The sequence below is a fragment of the Procambarus clarkii genome, chromosome 54 (genome assembly GCF_040958095.1).
Source record: "Procambarus clarkii isolate CNS0578487 chromosome 54, FALCON_Pclarkii_2.0, whole genome shotgun sequence".
In the NCBI taxonomy this organism is placed as follows: Eukaryota; Metazoa; Arthropoda; class Malacostraca; order Decapoda; family Cambaridae; genus Procambarus; species Procambarus clarkii.
In genome coordinates, this window is record NC_091203.1 from 25,067,674 (window position 1) to 25,086,553 (window position 18,880).

The 18,880-nt window shown below is 49.9% G+C and overlaps 1 protein-coding gene across 1 annotated transcript in view; it reads right to left on the reverse strand.

Annotated features, from left to right (window-relative positions):
• The window catches only part of LOC123771314 (hormone receptor 4), a 37,206-nt gene that overhangs the window by 4,738 nt on the left and 13,588 nt on the right, over window positions 1–18,880 (reverse strand). The window contains exons 2-6 of the mRNA XM_045763804.2: window positions 15,330–15,734; window positions 6,967–7,166; window positions 5,298–5,472; window positions 3,756–3,976; window positions 1–1,845 (exon numbers count right to left, since the gene is read on the reverse strand). The exon at window positions 1–1,845 is cut by the window's left edge and continues 4,738 nt beyond it. Coding sequence (XP_045619760.2) covers window positions 1,723–1,845; window positions 3,756–3,976; window positions 5,298–5,472; window positions 6,967–7,166; window positions 15,330–15,734 — 1,124 coding nt within the window. The 3' untranslated portion in view covers window positions 1–1,722. The remainder of the gene's footprint in view (window positions 1,846–3,755; window positions 3,977–5,297; window positions 5,473–6,966; window positions 7,167–15,329; window positions 15,735–18,880) is intronic.

Consider the following 18,880-nt stretch of genomic DNA (forward strand, 5'->3'; position numbering starts at 1 on the left):
CTTGCACTTCTTCAAGGACCCATACAGATTCTGACACATTAGGCTCTGAGGCAAGCTACTGGCTGTCGGGTATATGTCTATCGTCTCATCATAACGTACTAACTGCTTCAAGTACATCAGCTGAGGTGTGTTTCTACTTCTTTAGGAGAGGGAGGGGAGTAAGGGTAGTTCTGTATTCTAATTTTCCTAAAACTTTTTTTTTTTTTTAATCCTCTCACACGCCTAAATAATTAGGGGCCAGATTCACGAAGCAGTTACGCAAGCACTTACGAACGTGTACATCTTTCCTCAATCTCTGACGGCTTTGATTACATTTATTAAACAGTTTACAAGCATGAAAACTTGCCAATCAACTATTGTTATAAACAGCCTCCTGGTGCTTCGGAGCTCATTAACTGTTTAATAATTGCAAACAAAGCCGCCAAAGAGTGAGAAAAGATGTTCAGGTTCGTAAGTGCTTGTGTAACTGCTTCGTGAATCTGGCCCCAGGTTTGTGGTTCACCATTATTAAAGTGGGTGTGTGTAAGGTGAGGCAACCACCACAGTCTCTACTGGAGACTTGTGTGGTATGGAGTTAGGGGCAGTGATACCTTTCACCAACATAAACCTTGATGCTGGTATAAAAAATGCATTTTTAAGATTAGTTCTAGCATTACTTAGCCTGTGGCAGTGCTAGCTAGACCTAAGCTGACCTTTTACACACACACAATGCCAGCTTAATACTACTGATCACACTGACTGCTTCAAGCGTTTGCCTGCTCCTCACTACCACTACTGCAGCTTGGCGAAGCTTTCTGCTTTCGTAATGAATTCTTAGAGTTTTGGGTTATGCTAGAGATGGATTTTATATTCCGTTTCATTTCACTTTTCTACTAAAGGTATACAAATAATTCCCCCTAGTGTTTGTTTGATTAATGTCTTCATTCACATTAGTGCATAACCAGTGTTTTGTGGGACTGAATGTTGTCACTTGCATCTCGCTTCACGACATTCCAGTGCTCAAACATTTTAAGGTATTTTAATTATACGAAATATAGTATAACTTTTATCAATAGTAATCGCGAATATTTCATTTTATTTGAAATATATGAATTTTCATTGTCAATATTGTAAATTGTTCATAATATTTTTATCACTGATTACAAGTATGAAAGTCAAGGTCTATATTGTCGCGGCTTTAATTGTCTAATTCACTCTAGATATCATTATCCCAATAGCTCTAATTTCATGGTTATTGGGGCAGGTTGGGGAACCTAAGACGCCTCCGAGTGCTTGGATACTAAAACGCTTCTGGAGAGCTCGTATGCCTTAGAAGACAGGAGCCTTTAAGCACATCATAAGGATGTTCTTAAAGGCTTTCAACACCTTGAACAAGTGGAACGACATTGAGGATTTTGATAAGGTGGTTTTAAAGACATTAATTGGGAGTTGAGCTGCCTTCAAGACTTCCTTTGGGAGCTGGGGGTTCATTGAAGACATCGATGGGGGAGATGAGCCACAGTAAAGAGCTAGAACGCCCTTAGAAAACTACGTAGTTTCATAAACCTTTGACAGCAATTATGTGGGATCTAAAAATACATTTATAACGCGTTTCGTGGAGAACCAAATCATCTCGACAAAGTTTGGATGCGTTCGTGAAACAGTTTGTGTTGATCCAAGACATCCTTGTGGAGTTGGAGCGTCTTTGTGGGAGAGCTTGGACGCCGTTGGAGACGAGCGGAGCTACATGATGGAGCAGAAGGCAAGGCCATCGGTGAGGACCTCCTGCATCAGCACCTGGGTCTCCATCGGGAAAGCTCCCCCGTCGTTCATGGCGTCGTCGTAGTAGTAGCTGTAGTACAAGCTCTGTTGAGGTCAACCACAGGTCAGTCATGTATGGTCTCAGTATTCATACACACATCATCATCCATATATAATATTTAATAAATGCGCAGTAAGCCATAATATATATATGAATATAATTACACGCAATTTCACATATTTGTATATTTATTAATACACGCACATGCATACACTAGAACATCCGAACAGGAAGATTGTCACTCAAAGTCAAATTCAAAGATGGAGGCTAACATCTCTATTGTAGGTTTAATATAGAGCCCCGCTCCTGTGCCAGGTAAGTCCACTACGGGCTCACCATAGCCCGTGCTACTTGCCCCGCTCCTGTGCCAGGTAAGTACACTACGGGCTCACAATAGCCCGTGCTACTTGCCCCGCTCCTGTGCCAGGTAAGTACACTACGGGCTCACAATAGCCCGTGCTACTTGCCCCGCTCCTGTGCCAGGTAAGTCCACTACGGGCTCACCATAGCCCGTGCTACTTGCCCCGCTCCTGTGCCGGGTAAGTCCACTACGGGCTCACCATAGCCCGTGCTACTTGCCCCGCTCCTGTGCCAGGTAAGTCCACTACGGGCTCACCATAGCCCGTGCTACTTGCCCCGCTCCTGTGCCAGGTAAGTCCACTACGGGCTCACCATAGCCCGTGCTACTTGCCCCGCTCCTGTGCCAGGTAAGTCCACTACGGGCTCGCCATAGCCCGTGCTACTTGCCCCGCTCCTGTGCCGGGTAAGTCCACTACGGGCTCACCATAGCCCGTGCTACTTGCCCCGCTCCTGTGCCAGGTAAGTCCACTACGGGCTCACCATAGCCCGTGCTACTTGCCCCGCTCCTGTGCCAGGTAAGTCCACTACGGGCTCACCATAGCCCGTGCTACTTGCCCCGCTCCTGTGCCAGGTAAGTCCACTACGGGCTCACCATAGCCCGTGCTACTTGCCCCGCTCCTGTGCCAGGTAAGTCCACTACGGGCTCACCATAGCCCGTGCTACTTGGAACTTCTTGTTCCCAGTAGCTTAATCTTGACAATAACCTGCTGCAGTAAAGTACACGTTGGCTGCTGTACCTGCCTTAGAGACCCAGCCCTCGCCCCGCCCCCCCCTACTCCCAACCCTCGCCCCGCCCCCCCTACTCCCAGCCCTCGCCCCACCCCCCCGTACTCCCAGCCCTCGCCCCGCCCCCCTACTCCCAGCCCTCGCCCCACCCCCCCTACTCCTAGCCCTCGCCCCGCCCCCCTACTCCCAGTCCTCGCCCCGCCCCCCCTACTCCCAGCCCTCGCCCCGCCCCCCCTACTCCCAGCCCTCGCCCCGCCCCCCTACTCCCAGCCCTCGCCCCGCCCCCCCTACTCCCAGCCCTCGCCCCGCCCCCCTACTCCCAGCCCTCGCCCCGCCCCCCGTACTCCCAGCCCTCGCCCCGCCCCCCGTACTCCCAGCCCTCGCCCCGCCCCCCGTACTCCCAGCCCTCGCCCCGCCCCCCTACTCCCAGCCCTCGCCCCGCCCCCCCTACTCCCAACCCTCGCCCCACCCCGCCCCCCCCCTACTCCCAACCCTCGCCCCGCCCCCCTACTCCCAGCCCTCGCCCCGCCCCCCTACTCCCAGCCCTCGCCCCACCCCCCCGTACTCCCAGCCCTCGCCCCGCCCCCCTACTCCCAGCCCTCGCCCCGCCCCCCCTACTCCCAACTCTCGCCCCACCCCGCCCCCCCCTACTCCCAACCCTCGCCCCACCCCGCCCCCCCTACTCCCAACCCTCGTCCCGCCCTCCTACTCCCAACCCTCGCCCCGCCCCCCTACTCCCAACCCTCGCCCCGCCCCCCTACTCCCAACCCTCGCCCCGCCCCCCTACTCCCAGCCCTCGCCCCGCCCCCCTACTCCCAGCCCTCGCCCCACCCCGCCCCTCTACCCCAGGCCCTATAGCCCCACCCACCTGACACTTTGCACAGCCGCAGTACTGCGCCAACTGGAGTTCTCTTAGACGCTGCCGTTCCATGTCCCGCTCACGCTCCAGCTGCGCTTCTCTCTGCGCTTCTCTCTGCGCCTGCCGCTGCGCCTCCACCTGCGCCTCCCTCTGCGCCTCCAGCACCGCCGCCTGTTCCTCCAGCACGCGGGAGCTGCGACTTGCCAGCAGTCCCACCGGTAACAGCGCCACTGTGGAGGGGCAACACAGGTTATACCGGGCATAACCTGGTTATTATGTCCGGTCCTGCTCCCATGTGCCCGGTCCTGCTCCCATGTGCCCGGTCCAGCTCCCATGTGCCCTGTCTTGCTCCCATGTGCCCTGTCTTGCTCCCATGTGCCCTGTCTTGCTCCCATGTGCCCTGTCTTACTCCCATGTGCCCTGTCTTACTCCCATGTGCCCGGTCCTGCTCCCATGTGCCCGGTCTTACTCCCATGTGCCCGGCCTTGCTCCCATGTGCCCTGTCTTGCTCCCATGTGCCCGGTCCTGCTCCCATGTGCCCGGTATCCTCACTACAGAGCCCACTGCTCTATGATCCCTACTCTGCAGTCCCTGGCTCTGGCTCTATGGTCCCTCGTCGTCCCTTATTAGTTGATGAGTTTGTCTTGAAACAATCACAGGTTGTTATGGCATCATAAATATTAGAAAAAGATTATAAACATTAACATATGAATATATATAATTATAAATTGTTTTAGATCATATATTTAATTGGTAATTATATAATTACCAATTATATATATATAATCAACATTGATTATCGTTAATCACATGTTGTTGATAAGATTCAATATAATGGTCACTGATTACGTATAATTATTTAATTTTGTATAGAATTTAATGTAATAATTATACATGTATATTTATAAATATCATATAATGTCGTGCCTAATAGCCAGAGCGCTTTACTTGGCCTAGTAAGCAAGGGCCCAATTGTATTTATTATTACAATTGTATTAATACGATTGTATTAAGCGGGGCTTAATTTATATGTATTTATAATTGCTTAAAATAATTTGTTTGGTGATTGACAATTTAATATATAATTTATATCACAAAGATATATTACAGATGAACATTCTCATCATCGTATGCATGAATATATATGAATTGTGGATATTGATGATAATTTCAGGTATTTACAGATATCCATAAGTATTATAATTATATCATTTCAGAATTATAGGCTCTGCTGAAAATGGAAGAGATTTGTAGGGGGAAGATTTTGCATATTATTGCTATAATTTTGCAAAGGCATGGCACGAACCCGCTGTATTTCATAATACAGTAGACCCGGTGGTTCCCGGGGCGACTGCAAGAGGCTACAGAATGCAAATTCTCGATCCGAACATGTTATTTACTTGCCCGCCTTAAATCACCTCCAGGCTACGAGGGGGGGGGGGGGCCATTTAAGCGCCCGCAAGCGACTGAGAGCAGTTTTTAACACATTATTCAACCACTTTGAATACGAATAGAAGCAACTGGAGTTTGAGTTACACTCGAGAGGCTGACCTTGAGAGGAGACGCTAGAGGTGAGGAAGGAGCGTATGGTGGCGGTGGGCGTGGGCGTGGGGTCTCTGGTGGGCGGTTGCGCTGCTGCAGGGGCGGCTCCACCTCCGGCTAGTCGTACTGCAGACATCGAATTGGCCAACGCCTCCTCGTAGCTTGGCGGGAACTGGTAGTACGACTGAAACACGACGGACTGTCAGTAGCTTGGAGGGGTGCAGTGTGTGTGTGGGGGGGAGTGTAAACTGATACACTTATTGATACACTTACACACCCCACTCACACACTCTTGGGCCAGCAATATATAACATATATATTATATTAACTATATAATTAAATATAGCTTTTGTTTAATACATAAAAAAATATTTATAGTTAGAATAATGCGTTGATTTTGTACTTGAGAAAAATGAGAATTGAGAAAAAAATGAGAAATGAGAAAAATGTTAAAGAGGTGTACTGGGTGTAGTGGGAGTGTTGTAACAACACCAGAGTGGCACTGACCTGTGCCAGGGTCACCACCTCTGGTGCCAGCGCCTACACACTACTAGTTGGTCAGGTTATGAGATCTTACGGGGCTATTCATGCCCGTGCCACCTTAATCTTCATCAATCAATCAACCAGTTTATGAGATGTGATACATTAATCTCCAAATTTCTTAACTCGTTTCCAATTTCCTTTATACGTCTCTATAATATCCTCGACCCTTCCCCCCCCCCCACCCCCACCGGGTCGTAATAGCATTTCCGGTCTGCAAATGCTCCTTAATTACTTAAAGTCGGAGTTTCATTTCCTGAAGTTTGAGGTCTTCACCAGCCTAGGATAACTTAAAGTTGTCTCAACTATTTGAGTCTATCCTTTGAAACTGAAACAGGTTCCACACACCTTGTTCCACAGCCAGGGACACTCTCACGCTACACGTGCGTGAGAGTGGCTGCACGTGCGTGCATTAAAGTGTGCACAGAGTGTCTCAATTAGCAGTCCATGTCCAGGATTAATCAAACAATTACGCAATCACTTGTGAAACCTGTATATATCTTTCCCCAATCATGACAAGTTCACTTTACCCAACAGTCTGAACTCTGAACCATTACGAGAACCACCAACATGCCCTGATCCTGGGGCATCAGTCACACCCTCCAGGAGCATCCTGGGGCATCAGTCACACCCTCCAGGAGCATCCTGGGGCATCAGTCACACCCTCCAGGAGCATCCTGGGGCATCAGTCACACCCTCCAGGAGCATCCTGGGGCATCAGTCACACCCTCCAGGAGCATCCTGGGGCATCAGTCACACCCACCAGGAGCATCCTGGGGCATCAGTCACACCCTCCAGGAGCATCCTGGGGCATCAGTCACACCCTCCAGGAGCATCCTGGGGCATCAGTCACACCCTCCAGGAGCATCCTGGGGCATCAGTCACACCCTCCAGGAGCATCCTGGGGCATCAGTCACACCCTCCAGGAGCATCCTGGGGCATCAGTCACACCCACCAGGAGCATCCTGGGGCATCAGTCACACCCTCCAGGAGCATCCTGGGGCATCAGTCACACCCACCAGGGTGCCACCCCAGCCAGGGTGTGGCACCCTGGCTGGGGTGCCACACCCTGGCTGGGGTGTGGCACCCTCTTGATACCAATCACCAGGTCACATGTGAGCTTAGCTGACCCCCTCACCTGACTCTGGGCGACTTCGTAAGGTGGCGGTGGTGTCTGGAGCTGAGACGCCCTGGAGCCCCTGGCTGAGTCCTCGCTCTCCGCCCTCCTGACGGTGCCGGCGCGCCCTCTGGTCGGGTCTCGTCCCCCTTCCCGCCCGCCTCCACCTGCACCACCAGCAGCAGGAGCCTCGGGCGCTACCCAGGAGTACGGCGGAGGCTCTGTTGAGGTGGACTGAGGTTAACGTCACCTCGCGGCCAGGCAGGAGGAGGAGACGTGGATCATGAGAAATACTTTACTACAAATAAATTAGGAGAAAACGGTCTAAAGACGTGCATATATGTTTTCACAAGTCGTTAGCGCACTTGGGAGTGATAGACGTTAGAGGGAAATATTCCCCCAGGCAGGGATATTTCCCATCACAGTAACCTTGTGTGTCAGAATATGAGAAACAAGTTTCCTGTCTCCTGAATCTGTTGACCTGAATGTCGGGTCCTCCATTGCTGTGAGTACAGAGCCAGCCAACCCAACACCCTCATGCCCCCTGTGCTCCCTGTGCAGTGCTCAGGAGGATCCAGGGGGTGCTCAAGCCCCTGTACTCAAATAATTGTGCTTGCGGGGGTAGAGCTCTGGCTCTTTGGTCCCGCCTCTCAACTGTCAATCAACTGGTGTACAGATTCCTGAGCCCATTCCTGGGCTCTATCATATCTATTCTTGAAACTGTGTATGGAGTCAGCCTCCACCACATCACTGCCTAATGCATTCCATCCGTTAACTACTCTGACACTGAAAAAGTTCTTTCTAACGTCCCTGTGGCTCATGTGGGTACTCAGTTTCCACCTGTGTCCCCTTGTTCGCGTCCCACCAGTGTTGAATAGTTTATCCTTGTCTACCCCTGCCAATATCCCTGAGGATTTTGTAGGTTGTGATCATGTCTTCCCTTACTCCTCTGTCTTCCAGTGTTGCAAGGTGCATCTTTCGCAGCCTTTCCTCGTAACTCATGCCTCTTAGCTCCGGGACTAGTCCAGTGGCATACCTCTGAATCTTTTCCAGCTTCGTCTTGTGCTTGACAAAGTACGGGCTCCATGCTGGGGCCGCATACTCCAGGATTGGTCTTACATATGTGGTATACAAGGTTCTGATTCCTTACACAGGTTCCTGAATGCTGTTCTGATGTTAGCCAGCCTCGCATATGCCACAGACGTAATTCTTTTTATGTGGGCTTCAGGAGACAGGTTTGGCGTGATATCAACCCCTAGATCTTTCTCTGTCCGGTTCATGAAGGACTTCATCTCCCATTCTGTATCCTGTGTCTGGCCTCCTGTTTCCACTGCCTAGTTTCATTACCTTACATTTACTCGGGTTGAACTTTAGTAGCCATTTGTTGGACCATTCATTCAGTCTGTCTAGGTCATCTTGTAATCTCATACTTTCTTCCTCCGTCTTAAACCTCCTCATAATTTTTGCATAATCAGCAAACAAGAGGAATGATTCTATACCATCTGGAAGATCATTTACATATATAAGAAACAGTATGAGCCCAAGGACTGAACCCTGCGGGACTCCACTGGTGACGTCTCGCCAATCTGAGACCTCACCCCTCACAGTGACTCGCTGTCTTCTGTTGCTTAGGTACTCCCTTATCCAATGGAGAACCTTCCCTTTCACTCCAGCCTGCATCTCCAGCTTTCGCACTAGTCTCTGATGTGGCACTGTGTCAAAGGCTTTCTGACAATCAAAAAATATGCAGTCTGCCCACCCCTCTGGTGTTGTGACACAGTTCCTTCGCTCCAGATGTTCGACTAGCTTTTTTCGCACAATTTTCTCCATTAGCTTGCATGGCATGCAAGTTAGGGACACTGGCTTGTAGTTCAGTGCCTCCTGTATCCCCCGTCTTGTATATCGGGACCATGTTTGCCGCCTTCCAAATTTCTGGCAGTTCACCTGTTACCAGTGATTTGTTATAAACCATGGAGAGTGGTAGGCACAGTGCTTCTGCTCCATCCTTTAGTATCCATGGTGATATTCCATCCGGGCCTATAGCCTTTGTCACATCCACCTCTAGCAAAAGCTTCCTTACATCTCCACTGGTAATCTCTAATTCCTCTAGTGGTGCCTGGTTAATTATTCCTTCTCTTCTCTCTGGAACGTCTCCTTGCTCTAATGTGAAGACTTCCTGGAATTTCATATTGAGTTCCTCGCACATTTCTTTGTCGTTTGTAGTGAATCTGTCTGTCCCTATCATCAGTTTCATTACCTGTTCCTTCACTGTTGTCTTTCTCCTGATGTGGCTGTGCAGCAATTTGGGTTGGGTCTTAGCCTTGCTTGCTAGGTCGTTCTCATATTGCCCTTCTGCCTCTCTTCTCACTCTGACGTATTCATTCCTGGCTCTCTGGCAACCTTCTCTGCTTTCAAGGGTCCTGTTATTTCTATAGTTTCTCCATGCTCTTTTACTGTGTTGCTTAGCTAGCTTACATCTCTGATTAAACCATGGGTTTCTCATCTTCATTTAATTTTTTACCTTTTGGGCCGGGATAAACTTTTCTGCTTCCTTGCACTTCTGTGTGATGTAGTCCATCATGTCTTGGGCCGTCTTTCCCCTTAGCTCTGATTCCCATGTTAAATCTGTTAGGAATTTTCTTATCTCCTCGTAATTTCCCTTACGGATTGCTAGCCTGTTGCTTTGAGTTCCCTTTCTCGAGTACTTCAGCCCTTCTTCAACCAGATACTCAAACGTCAGTACACTGTGATCGCGCATTCCTACTGGGGCCTCGAAGTCAATTTCCCTTATGTCGTAGTCATTCAGAGTGAAGACTAGGTCGAGTCTCGCTTGTTCATCGTTTTCCCTCATCCTAGTGGGTTCCCTGACATGTTGGCTTAAAAAGTTGCTTGTCACCACCTCCAATAGTTTGGCTCTCCACGTATCCTCTCCTCCGTGCGGTTCCTCGTTCTCCCAGTCTATCCTTCCGTGATTGAAGTCCCCCATGATGAGCAGATGGGATCGATTTCAACAGGCAGCAGAGGCTGCCTTCTCAATTATGTTATTAACTGCCATGTTGTCTGTGTCATACTCTTGACTTGATCTTCTGTCATTTGGTGGAGGGTTATATATTACTGCTACTACTACTCTTGGTCCTCCCACGTCATGGTACGTGTTATGTATTCTCTAAACCCTTCACAGCCTGGGATAACCATCTCCTTGAAACTCCATTCCTTTCTCATGATTGATTCCTGTTCTCATGACTCCTGTTCTCATGATTCCTGTGTTCCCTGTGCAGTTACCAGGAGGCTCCAGGTGATACCCACAGCCTACAGGGTGGCTCTGGAGTCTTCTGTGATACCCACAGCCTACAGGGTGGCTCTGGAGTCTTCTGTGATACCCACAGCCTACAGGGTGGCTCTGGCGTCTTCTGTGATACCCACAGCCTACAGGGTGGCTCTGGCGTCTTCTGTGGTACCCACAGCCTACAGGGTGACTCTGGCGTCTTCTGTGATACCCACAGCCTACAGGGTGGCTCTGGCGTCTTCTGTGATACCCACAGCCTACAGGGTGACTCAGGAGGGAGACGGGAGATTGAGCATCATATCAGCACCATTATAAAGCGGTCGCCATGAAGGGTGAGTGAGGGAGAGAAGAACGGATGGGTGTGTGGGGGTATCAAACACAAGGGAAGGGTAGCTTTAAGAGGGATGGAAGGGGCAGAGAAGTGCGCGCTGAAAATGGACTATGGAAAGGGGGGATGCTGGTGAGGTTTTAAGGGCGACTGTTATGGGAGGTGATGGGAGAGGAGATTAGGCTGGAAGCGTGGGACAGAGGGACGGTGGATCTGTAGCTATATCGAGGAGCACTTCCTCTCCCACGGTGCTCCCCCGTCTCATAGTGCCCTTTGTACCTGTCCCATGGTGTTCCCTGAACCTGTCCCATGGTGTTCCCTGTACCTGTCCCACGGTGTTCCCTGTACCTGTCCCATGGTGTTCCCTGTACCTGTCCCACGGTGTTCCCTGTACCTGTCCCATGGTGTTCCCTGTACCTGTCCCACGGTGTTCCCTGCACCTGTCCCATGGTGTTCCCTGTACCTGTCCTATGGTGTTCCCTGTACCTGTCCCATGGTGTTCCCTGAACCTGTCCCATGGTGTTCCCTGTACCTGTCCCACGGTGTTCCCTGCACCTGTCCCATGGTGTTCCCTGTACCTGTCCCATGGTGTTCCCTGTACCTGTCCCATGGTGTTCCCTGTACCTGTCCCACGGTGTTCCCTGCACCTGTCCCATGGTGTTCCCTGCACCTGTCCCATGGCGAGCACCATAGTTGTGGTTGTGGTGGTAAATAGACTACCGCAGCAGTGGCGAGGGCGCGCTTCCCGCCACAACAATGTCGACGGTTCACCCGCGCTTGTCCCCCAGTGATGGGGCCGCGGGCCCCCGCCTCCCCTGCACCCTGTCCATCAGTAGGCATCCACCAGTCTCAGGAGACTATGGAGTTGCGCTCTGGTTGTCGGTCTGGAGTGGCCTCTCCATGGGCGCAAAGCCAGGGTAGGTTGATATTGGGGAGAAGCTGTTACCCATGCAGCTTGACACCTTCTCAGGGTGACAACTGGGCAGGCTTCTCTAATGGCTCGACCAGGGTAAGTAAATAAATCCAATAGCTATATAAATTATTATTGTAACGCTCATAAATAAATATCATCAATAGTTACCTAGTTAACCAAATACACTTGGTAAACGTAAATATAGATTCGTGACCTGAAAATAACACAATTATAGCTTAAAAACAGGTCAAGAGCTGAACCTGTTATGAACAGGGTCAATGAACCCCGCATTGTTTGTTCATTTAAGAGGTTGTAATCATTCAATTGGCTGGCTTACTTCAGACAAAACTGTGGAGTGTAAATCAGTTACTGAAAGAAATAATTAATGGATCTTCATTTATATAAAAATAGTGAATTAGATGGTATTAATGCAAGTCCAGAATTATATCAATTAGCTCTACAACTGGTTAAGATTTGTGATGGATATAAAATTGTATAAAATAATAGTGTGCGTGTCTCGGACATGTCAAGAAATAGGGGAACACCCCATTTATCATGACGTCACTCCCATACCCATTTAATAATGTCACTTCCAGTAATCGATGTTTATGGATCTTTATCTACTCGGGGGTTGGGGGGGGGGGGGGAATGGGGGGTGTATATAATCCCAAGCCCAGGTCTGTCTGTCTATCTGTTACGGGTTATTCCTGCCCATGCCACCTCTTTAGAAACTTAATCTTCACGATATTCTATCAGTATTCCCTGATAATATGTTGGAACATAGAAAACGTTTGCAAGATTCGTTTTCTCCCTCTAGTTACATTCTTATGATATATATATATGTATATATATATATATATATATATATATATATATATATATATATATATATATATATATATATATATATATATATATATATACGATAGAGGGAGGGGCGGTTGGGGTCGTCCACGGCTCCCCCTTCCCGAGTACGACCACGGCTCCCCATCCCTCTTCGAGTACGACCAGGTACGCTGAGTGCTTCCCATCGCTCGTGGTCCGTCCTACCTTGGCAAGTTGGTTAACAACCTGGTCCATGGTTATTGCTGACTGAACACGGCCGACAGTTATAGGGATTGGAGCTCCCCTGGCCAGGACTCGAACCCGGATCAAACTGCTGGGGGCGAGTGTCAACCCCCCCGTCCACATCAAGGAATGTTGTCGGAGTGGTGACGTCGTCAACATGAACGTTTCTTTCACCTCAACACAACGTTGTCCAAGATGTCAAGGAGGAAGAGACGTCGCGGCGTTGTTACGACGTCCAGTTATAATAAGAGATGTTGGAGTCTAGTTAGGACGTCGGGGCAGAGTGGGACGTCACTCCCGGGGCTCAGTGTGACGTCGGGGCAGTGTGGGACGTCACTCCCGGGGCTCAGTGTGACGTCGGGGCAGAGTGGGACGTCACTCCCGGGGCTCAGTGTGACGTCGGGGCAGTGTGGGACGTCACTCCCGGGGCTCAGTGTGACGTCAGGACGGTGTGGGACGTCACCCTGAGGCTCAGTAATCATATACAACCAGCAGGGGGGAGGGGGGGGGAGGGGGGGAAGTGTTGACCAGCCTTAATTATTGACGACAAGAAAGTTTAGGAATTTTGGAAATTCATTTAACAAAAGTTTGAGCGGTGAGGAAGTCAACTTTCAACGCCTGTATAGTGTGTATACACTGTGGGAGACGCTATACTGTATGGTGTATGACTGTGGGAGACGCTATACTGTATGGTGTATGACTGTGGGAGACGCTATACTGTATGGTGTATGACTGTGGGAGACGCTATACTGTATGGTGTATGACAGTGGGAGACGCTATACTGTATGGTGTATGACAGTGGGAGACGCTATACTGTATGGTGTATGACTGTGGGAGACGCTATACTGTATGGTGTATGACTGTGGGAGACGCTATACTGTATGGTGTATGACTGTGGGAGACGCTATACTGTATGGTGTATGACTGTGGGAGACGCTATACTGTATGGTGTATGACTGTGGGAGACACTGTACTGTATGGTGTATGACTGTGGGAGACACTGTACTCTATGGTGTATGACTGTGGGAGACGCTATACTGTATGGTGTATGACTGTGGGAGACGCTATACTGTATGGTGTATGACTGTGGGAGACACTATACTGTATGGTGTATGACTGTGGGAGACGCTATACTGTATGGTGTATGACTGTGGGAGACACTGTACTGTATGGTGTATGACTGTGGGAGACACTGTACTCTATGGTGTATGACTGTGGGAGACGCTATACTGTATGGTGTATGACTGTGGGAGACGCTATACTGTATGGTGTATGACTGTGGGAGACACTATACTGTATGGTGTATGACTGTGGGAGACGCTATACTGTATGGTGTATGACTGTGGGAGACACTGTACTGTATGGTGTATGACTGTGGGAGACACTGTACTGTATGGTGTATGACTGTGGGAGACGCTATACTGTATGGTGTATGACTGTGGGAGACGCTATACTGTATGGTGTATAGACTGAGGGAGACGCTATACTGTATGGTGTATGACTGTGGGAGACGCTATACTGCATGGTGTATGACTGTGGGAGACGCTATACTGTATGGTGTATAGACTGAGGGAGACGCTATACTGTATGGTGTATGACTGTAAGAGACACTATACTGTATGGTGTATAGACTGAAGGAGACGCTATATTGTATGGTGTATAGACTGTGGGAGACGCTATACTGTATGGTGTATAGACTGTGGGAGACGCTATGGTGTATGACTGTGGGAGATGCTATACTGTATGGTGTATAGACTGTGGGAGACGCTATACTGTATTATGTGTATAGACTGTGGGAGGCGCTATACTGTATGGTGTATAGACTGTGGGAGACGCTATGGTGTATGACTGTGGGAGATGCTATACTGTATGGTGTATAGACTGTGGGAGACGCTATACTGTATTATGTGTATAGACTGTGGGAGGCGCTATACTGTATGGTGTATAGACTGTGGGAGACGCTATGGTGTATGACTGTGGGAGATGCTATACTGTATGGTGTATAGACTGTGGGAGACGCTATACTGTATTATGTGTATAGACTGTGGGAGGCGCTATACTGTATGGTGTATAGACTGTGGGAGACGCTATGGTGTATGACTGTGGGAGATGCTATACTGTATGGTGTATAGACTGTGGGAGACACTGTACTGTATGGTGTATGACTGTGGGAGTTTTCCCAAGGCGTCCCCCGTGTATGACAAGGCTGTATAATACTCAGTAAACTCGTTAAAGACTTCACTGTTCTGCTTAATGACTCTAGGGTTAATTGGGCCATGTCCCCCCCCCTCCCCCTTCACCCAGGTGGTAATTAGTGTATATCGTTGTCTTCAAATCATTGTAATTATTGGTCATTTGAGGTTTTGATTACACGCGGAGTGATTGGTTGTTGGGCTTAAGGCCCCATCACCAAGGCCTACCAACCTCTGCAGGGTTATTTAGGCCTAAGCAGACAAACTAATTAAGGTCTAACAACCTGTGGAGTTATATTAAGGTCTAACAACCTCTGCAGGGTTATTAATGACTAAGCAGACAACCTTATTAAGGTCTAACAACCTCTGGAGGGTTATTAATGTCTAACAACCTCTGGAGAGTTATTAAGGTCTAACAACCTCTGGAGGGTTATTAAGGTCTAACAACCTCTGGAGGGTATTCAGGCGGCCAGTATACCTCACTGAGCCAGCAGGAAGTATACTGTAGTGGTATACACAGGTGAGGAGTGAAGTATACTGAACGTACACCCGGAGCAAGAGTGAGTACAGCTCCCAGGTGACGGGTGGAGGGCTCACCTGTCACCCTGAAGGCGTCGTATCTGTCCATGCTGCGTGACCTCCTCCTGGTCTCCGCCACCGACGCCTGTCGCACCAGCCTGTTGCTGCTGGCAGCTGGCGACGCCGCTGTGCCGCTGGCGGCCCCGGCACTCCCGCCACCGCCATCTTCGCCGCCGCCGCCGCCGCCACCACCACCTCCGTTGCTGCTGCTGCTTCTGCTGCTGCTGGTGCTGTTGCCCCCGTCACCGTCGCTGTTGTTGGCGCTGGCCGTGCTGCTGCTGCTGCTGCTACTGCTGCTGTTGTTGGGGGAGCTGCCGGTGCTGCTGCTGCTAATGGCTGGCCTCCCGCGTGCAGCTGAGCCCGAGTCAAAGCTGCTCTGACCCCTCAGGTACTTGGCCCGTGTGTGACAGTGGCGGCACTTTCCTGCGGGGAGGAAGCAACAGCTTGGTGAGTCAGGCGGTGACCTCAGGGGGGGGGGAGGAAAGCCGGAGATCAGGACCGGGGAAAGGGGGGGGGGGTAGGGGAGGGGGTGATGGCAGGAGAATGGCAACAAGATGGCAGTCATGGGAATAAAGGAATATGGAACCCTGCTGCTGAAGGCAGAATGGGAGGGGAAAGCCAGGCTGGTGGGAGGGGAAAGCCAGGCTGGTGGGAGGGGGAGCCAGGCTGGTGGGAGGGGGAGCCAGGCTGGTGGAGGGAGGGAGGGAGGGAAAGGGAAAGCTAATGGTAGAAGGGAAAAGTTGAGATAGAAGCTGCTAGCATTCATTTATTTAAATATAAACATTAAATTGTACTTTTCTCTTAAATGATAATAACATTAACATTTCAATAATGGAATTCAGCAAATTATCTTAAGCGAACGACTTTCACTCACTGTACCACTCGTGGCTTTAGAATGATTTCAGGTTCCAGGACATCACATTCAAAGGCAATCATTCACAAGTTGAAGTTTATATTTCAGTCTTTACACACCTCAAATTGAATTAAATGTCCAATAATTATAGTCACTGAAAAACAAAAAATAAGATCCTGTACGACTCCCTGCACCTGATCGACGTATTTACTGAACATTAAATAAGACCCACAGAAAACTTCGTCTCGCACATAACTCACCAGGAATAGAATTATGAATCTACTGACCCGCAAGCAGTCGCCTCCAACAGCCTGGTTAACCAGTCCAGCATCCAGGAGGCCTGGGGGCCAGATTCTCAAATCAGTTACGCAAGAACTTACGAACGTGTACATCTTTCCTCAATCTTTGACGGCTTTGGTTACATTTATTAAACAGTTTACAAACATGAAAACTTGCCAATCAACTGTTGTTATTGTTATAAACAGCCTCCTGGTGCTTCGGAGCTCATTAACTGTTTAATAATTGTAAACAAAGCCGCCAAAGATTGAGAAAAGATGTACAGGTTCGTAAATGCTGGCGTAACTGCTTCATAAATCTGGTCCCTGGTCAGGGACCGGGCCGCGCGGACATTGAGTCCTGAAATCATGGCAAGCGGACCCCGCCGACTTGGAGAGGTCAAGAATGGGTAAGGGGTCTTCAGTGTTAAACTCTGGAGCTCTCCCTTCTCTGCCCACAATATGAATCCTCTCACCTATTCACGTGGACGCCAAGGCGCTGGACCACACCACAACAGGTAGACTGGGGCTATCTCGCCATCACCTGCCTTTCTGGCCCGTTGTCGTCGTGAGGGGGCTTGGTGGACGGCTGCCGGGGTGTGATGCTCCATGGGTCAGTCCTCTGTCCTTTTGTAGCCTTATACTCCTGCTGCTGTCTTCACCAATATCTTTTTCCTTTTCCTTGTGTTTCATTTTTCTCCCTCCCCCCACTTCTCCTTTTTTAATTGTCATTTCCTGCTGACCTTTTGCCAGTCTTGATTATTCCTTTTGGACTTCTGCTTTGATGTCCGGGTGTTTGGGGAGGCATACTCTCTCACCCGTAGAACTGTAGTACCCAACGTCTCTAGTGAGGGAACAATTTTATTGTCAATCCTCCTTTCGTCGCTGAACCCGATCTCGACGAACTGATGGTTTTTAAGGTGGCAATTGTGGGGCGTATACACACGACGCACCCCTGGGGGGGCCCCGGCAAGACCGGCAACATGTCTCTTGTTGGGTGTCCTGTAATTGTGGCTCCGTGGAGGGTTAGGGTCACATTCCTGAATGAAGGTATTGCCTCTTGTTTTCATGTCGCTGAATACTGTTCCTCCTATGACTTCTCAGGCTCGTGGGGTGGGCGTCTCTAAAAACGCTCGGTTAAATGCCAGTGTTGCCACTGTTCTCCTCCTGCACCATGTTGCAACTGGCGTTTGGGACCTAATAGACTGTCATAAGGATATTAAACATATCCTCGAAGCCCAAGGCCATCCTGTCCTCCAGGTGGACACGTTCACTTGATCCCCTCGTGGTCGTCGCCATCAGCCCCTTCGAGTTGGGAAAATCACCTTCGATAGTAGGACCCTTCCACCCTCTATCATTCTTGCTGGTGCCAGGTGCTCCGTTCAGGAGTACATTCCCTCTCCAAGACTTTGTAATAAGTGCTGGAAGTTCGGGCACGATTCCTTCAAATGCTCAAGTTTTGTCTCTCTATGCCCCATGTGTCCGGGTGATGACCACTCTAAGACAGATTGCTCATCTCCCCAGGCTCGCTGCCTCAATTGCGGTGAGGCCCACACTACCTTCTCCCACACGTGTATACGCTATAAGTTTGAGGAAGCAGTCCTCAACTTGAAACACTGAGATCGTTTGACTTTTCCTGAAGCGAGACGCCAAGTCCGCCGTCTCCACCCTTTCACTGGCGTATCTTAAGCTCGTGTGTTGCGTTCTACCTCTCCTCATCCTTCCCACCTTACTCAGTCCCAAAACCTTTTCCAGCCCTTGAACCCAGACATACCCACCACCACCTCCCCCGTTCCTTTACGTTCTGTCCTAAAAGGTCTCCCTCCTGATTCTCCTTCTGGAGTTCCCCCTTCCCCCTTTCCTACCCTGTTCGCCATGTCTCCTGTGTCTTCTTTCTCTTCTTCCCCCGATCCTTCTTCCCAACCCTCCCCACATTCTCTTGGCCCTCCACGCTGCCTGTCTGTCCAGGCTGATGTCCATCATCCTCCCAGCAATCTTCATGTTGTTTATCCCCATTCTTCTTCTGCTGAGACTATTGAGTCTCGCCCAGTACGTTGTTGCTGGAACACCTGTCTCTTTGAATCGGAAAGCGTAAACCTGGCTCCTCTCCTTCCTCCTCCCCGGCGTGTAAGGCATCGCTTTCTTCCTCGCCCCCTCCCAACCTCTGACTCTATTGCTACGACACCTCACATTTCAGTGGTCGGGATCCCTGTCCCGGCTATGGAGGTTTCTTTCACCACTGATTCCCGCTCGATTGCCGCGCTTGCTGAGGTTCGCTCCCCGGTTTCTGCCCCCCCCCCCCCTCCTCCTGCTGTCCTTGACAGCCCCTCTCAGTTATCTCCTCTTCCTCCGGACCCTACCCGTCCGCCTCTGGTCTGTCCTCTCACTCCCTTCACTCCATCCTTACTAAATTTACCTATGCACTCTAACCCTGATTTTCA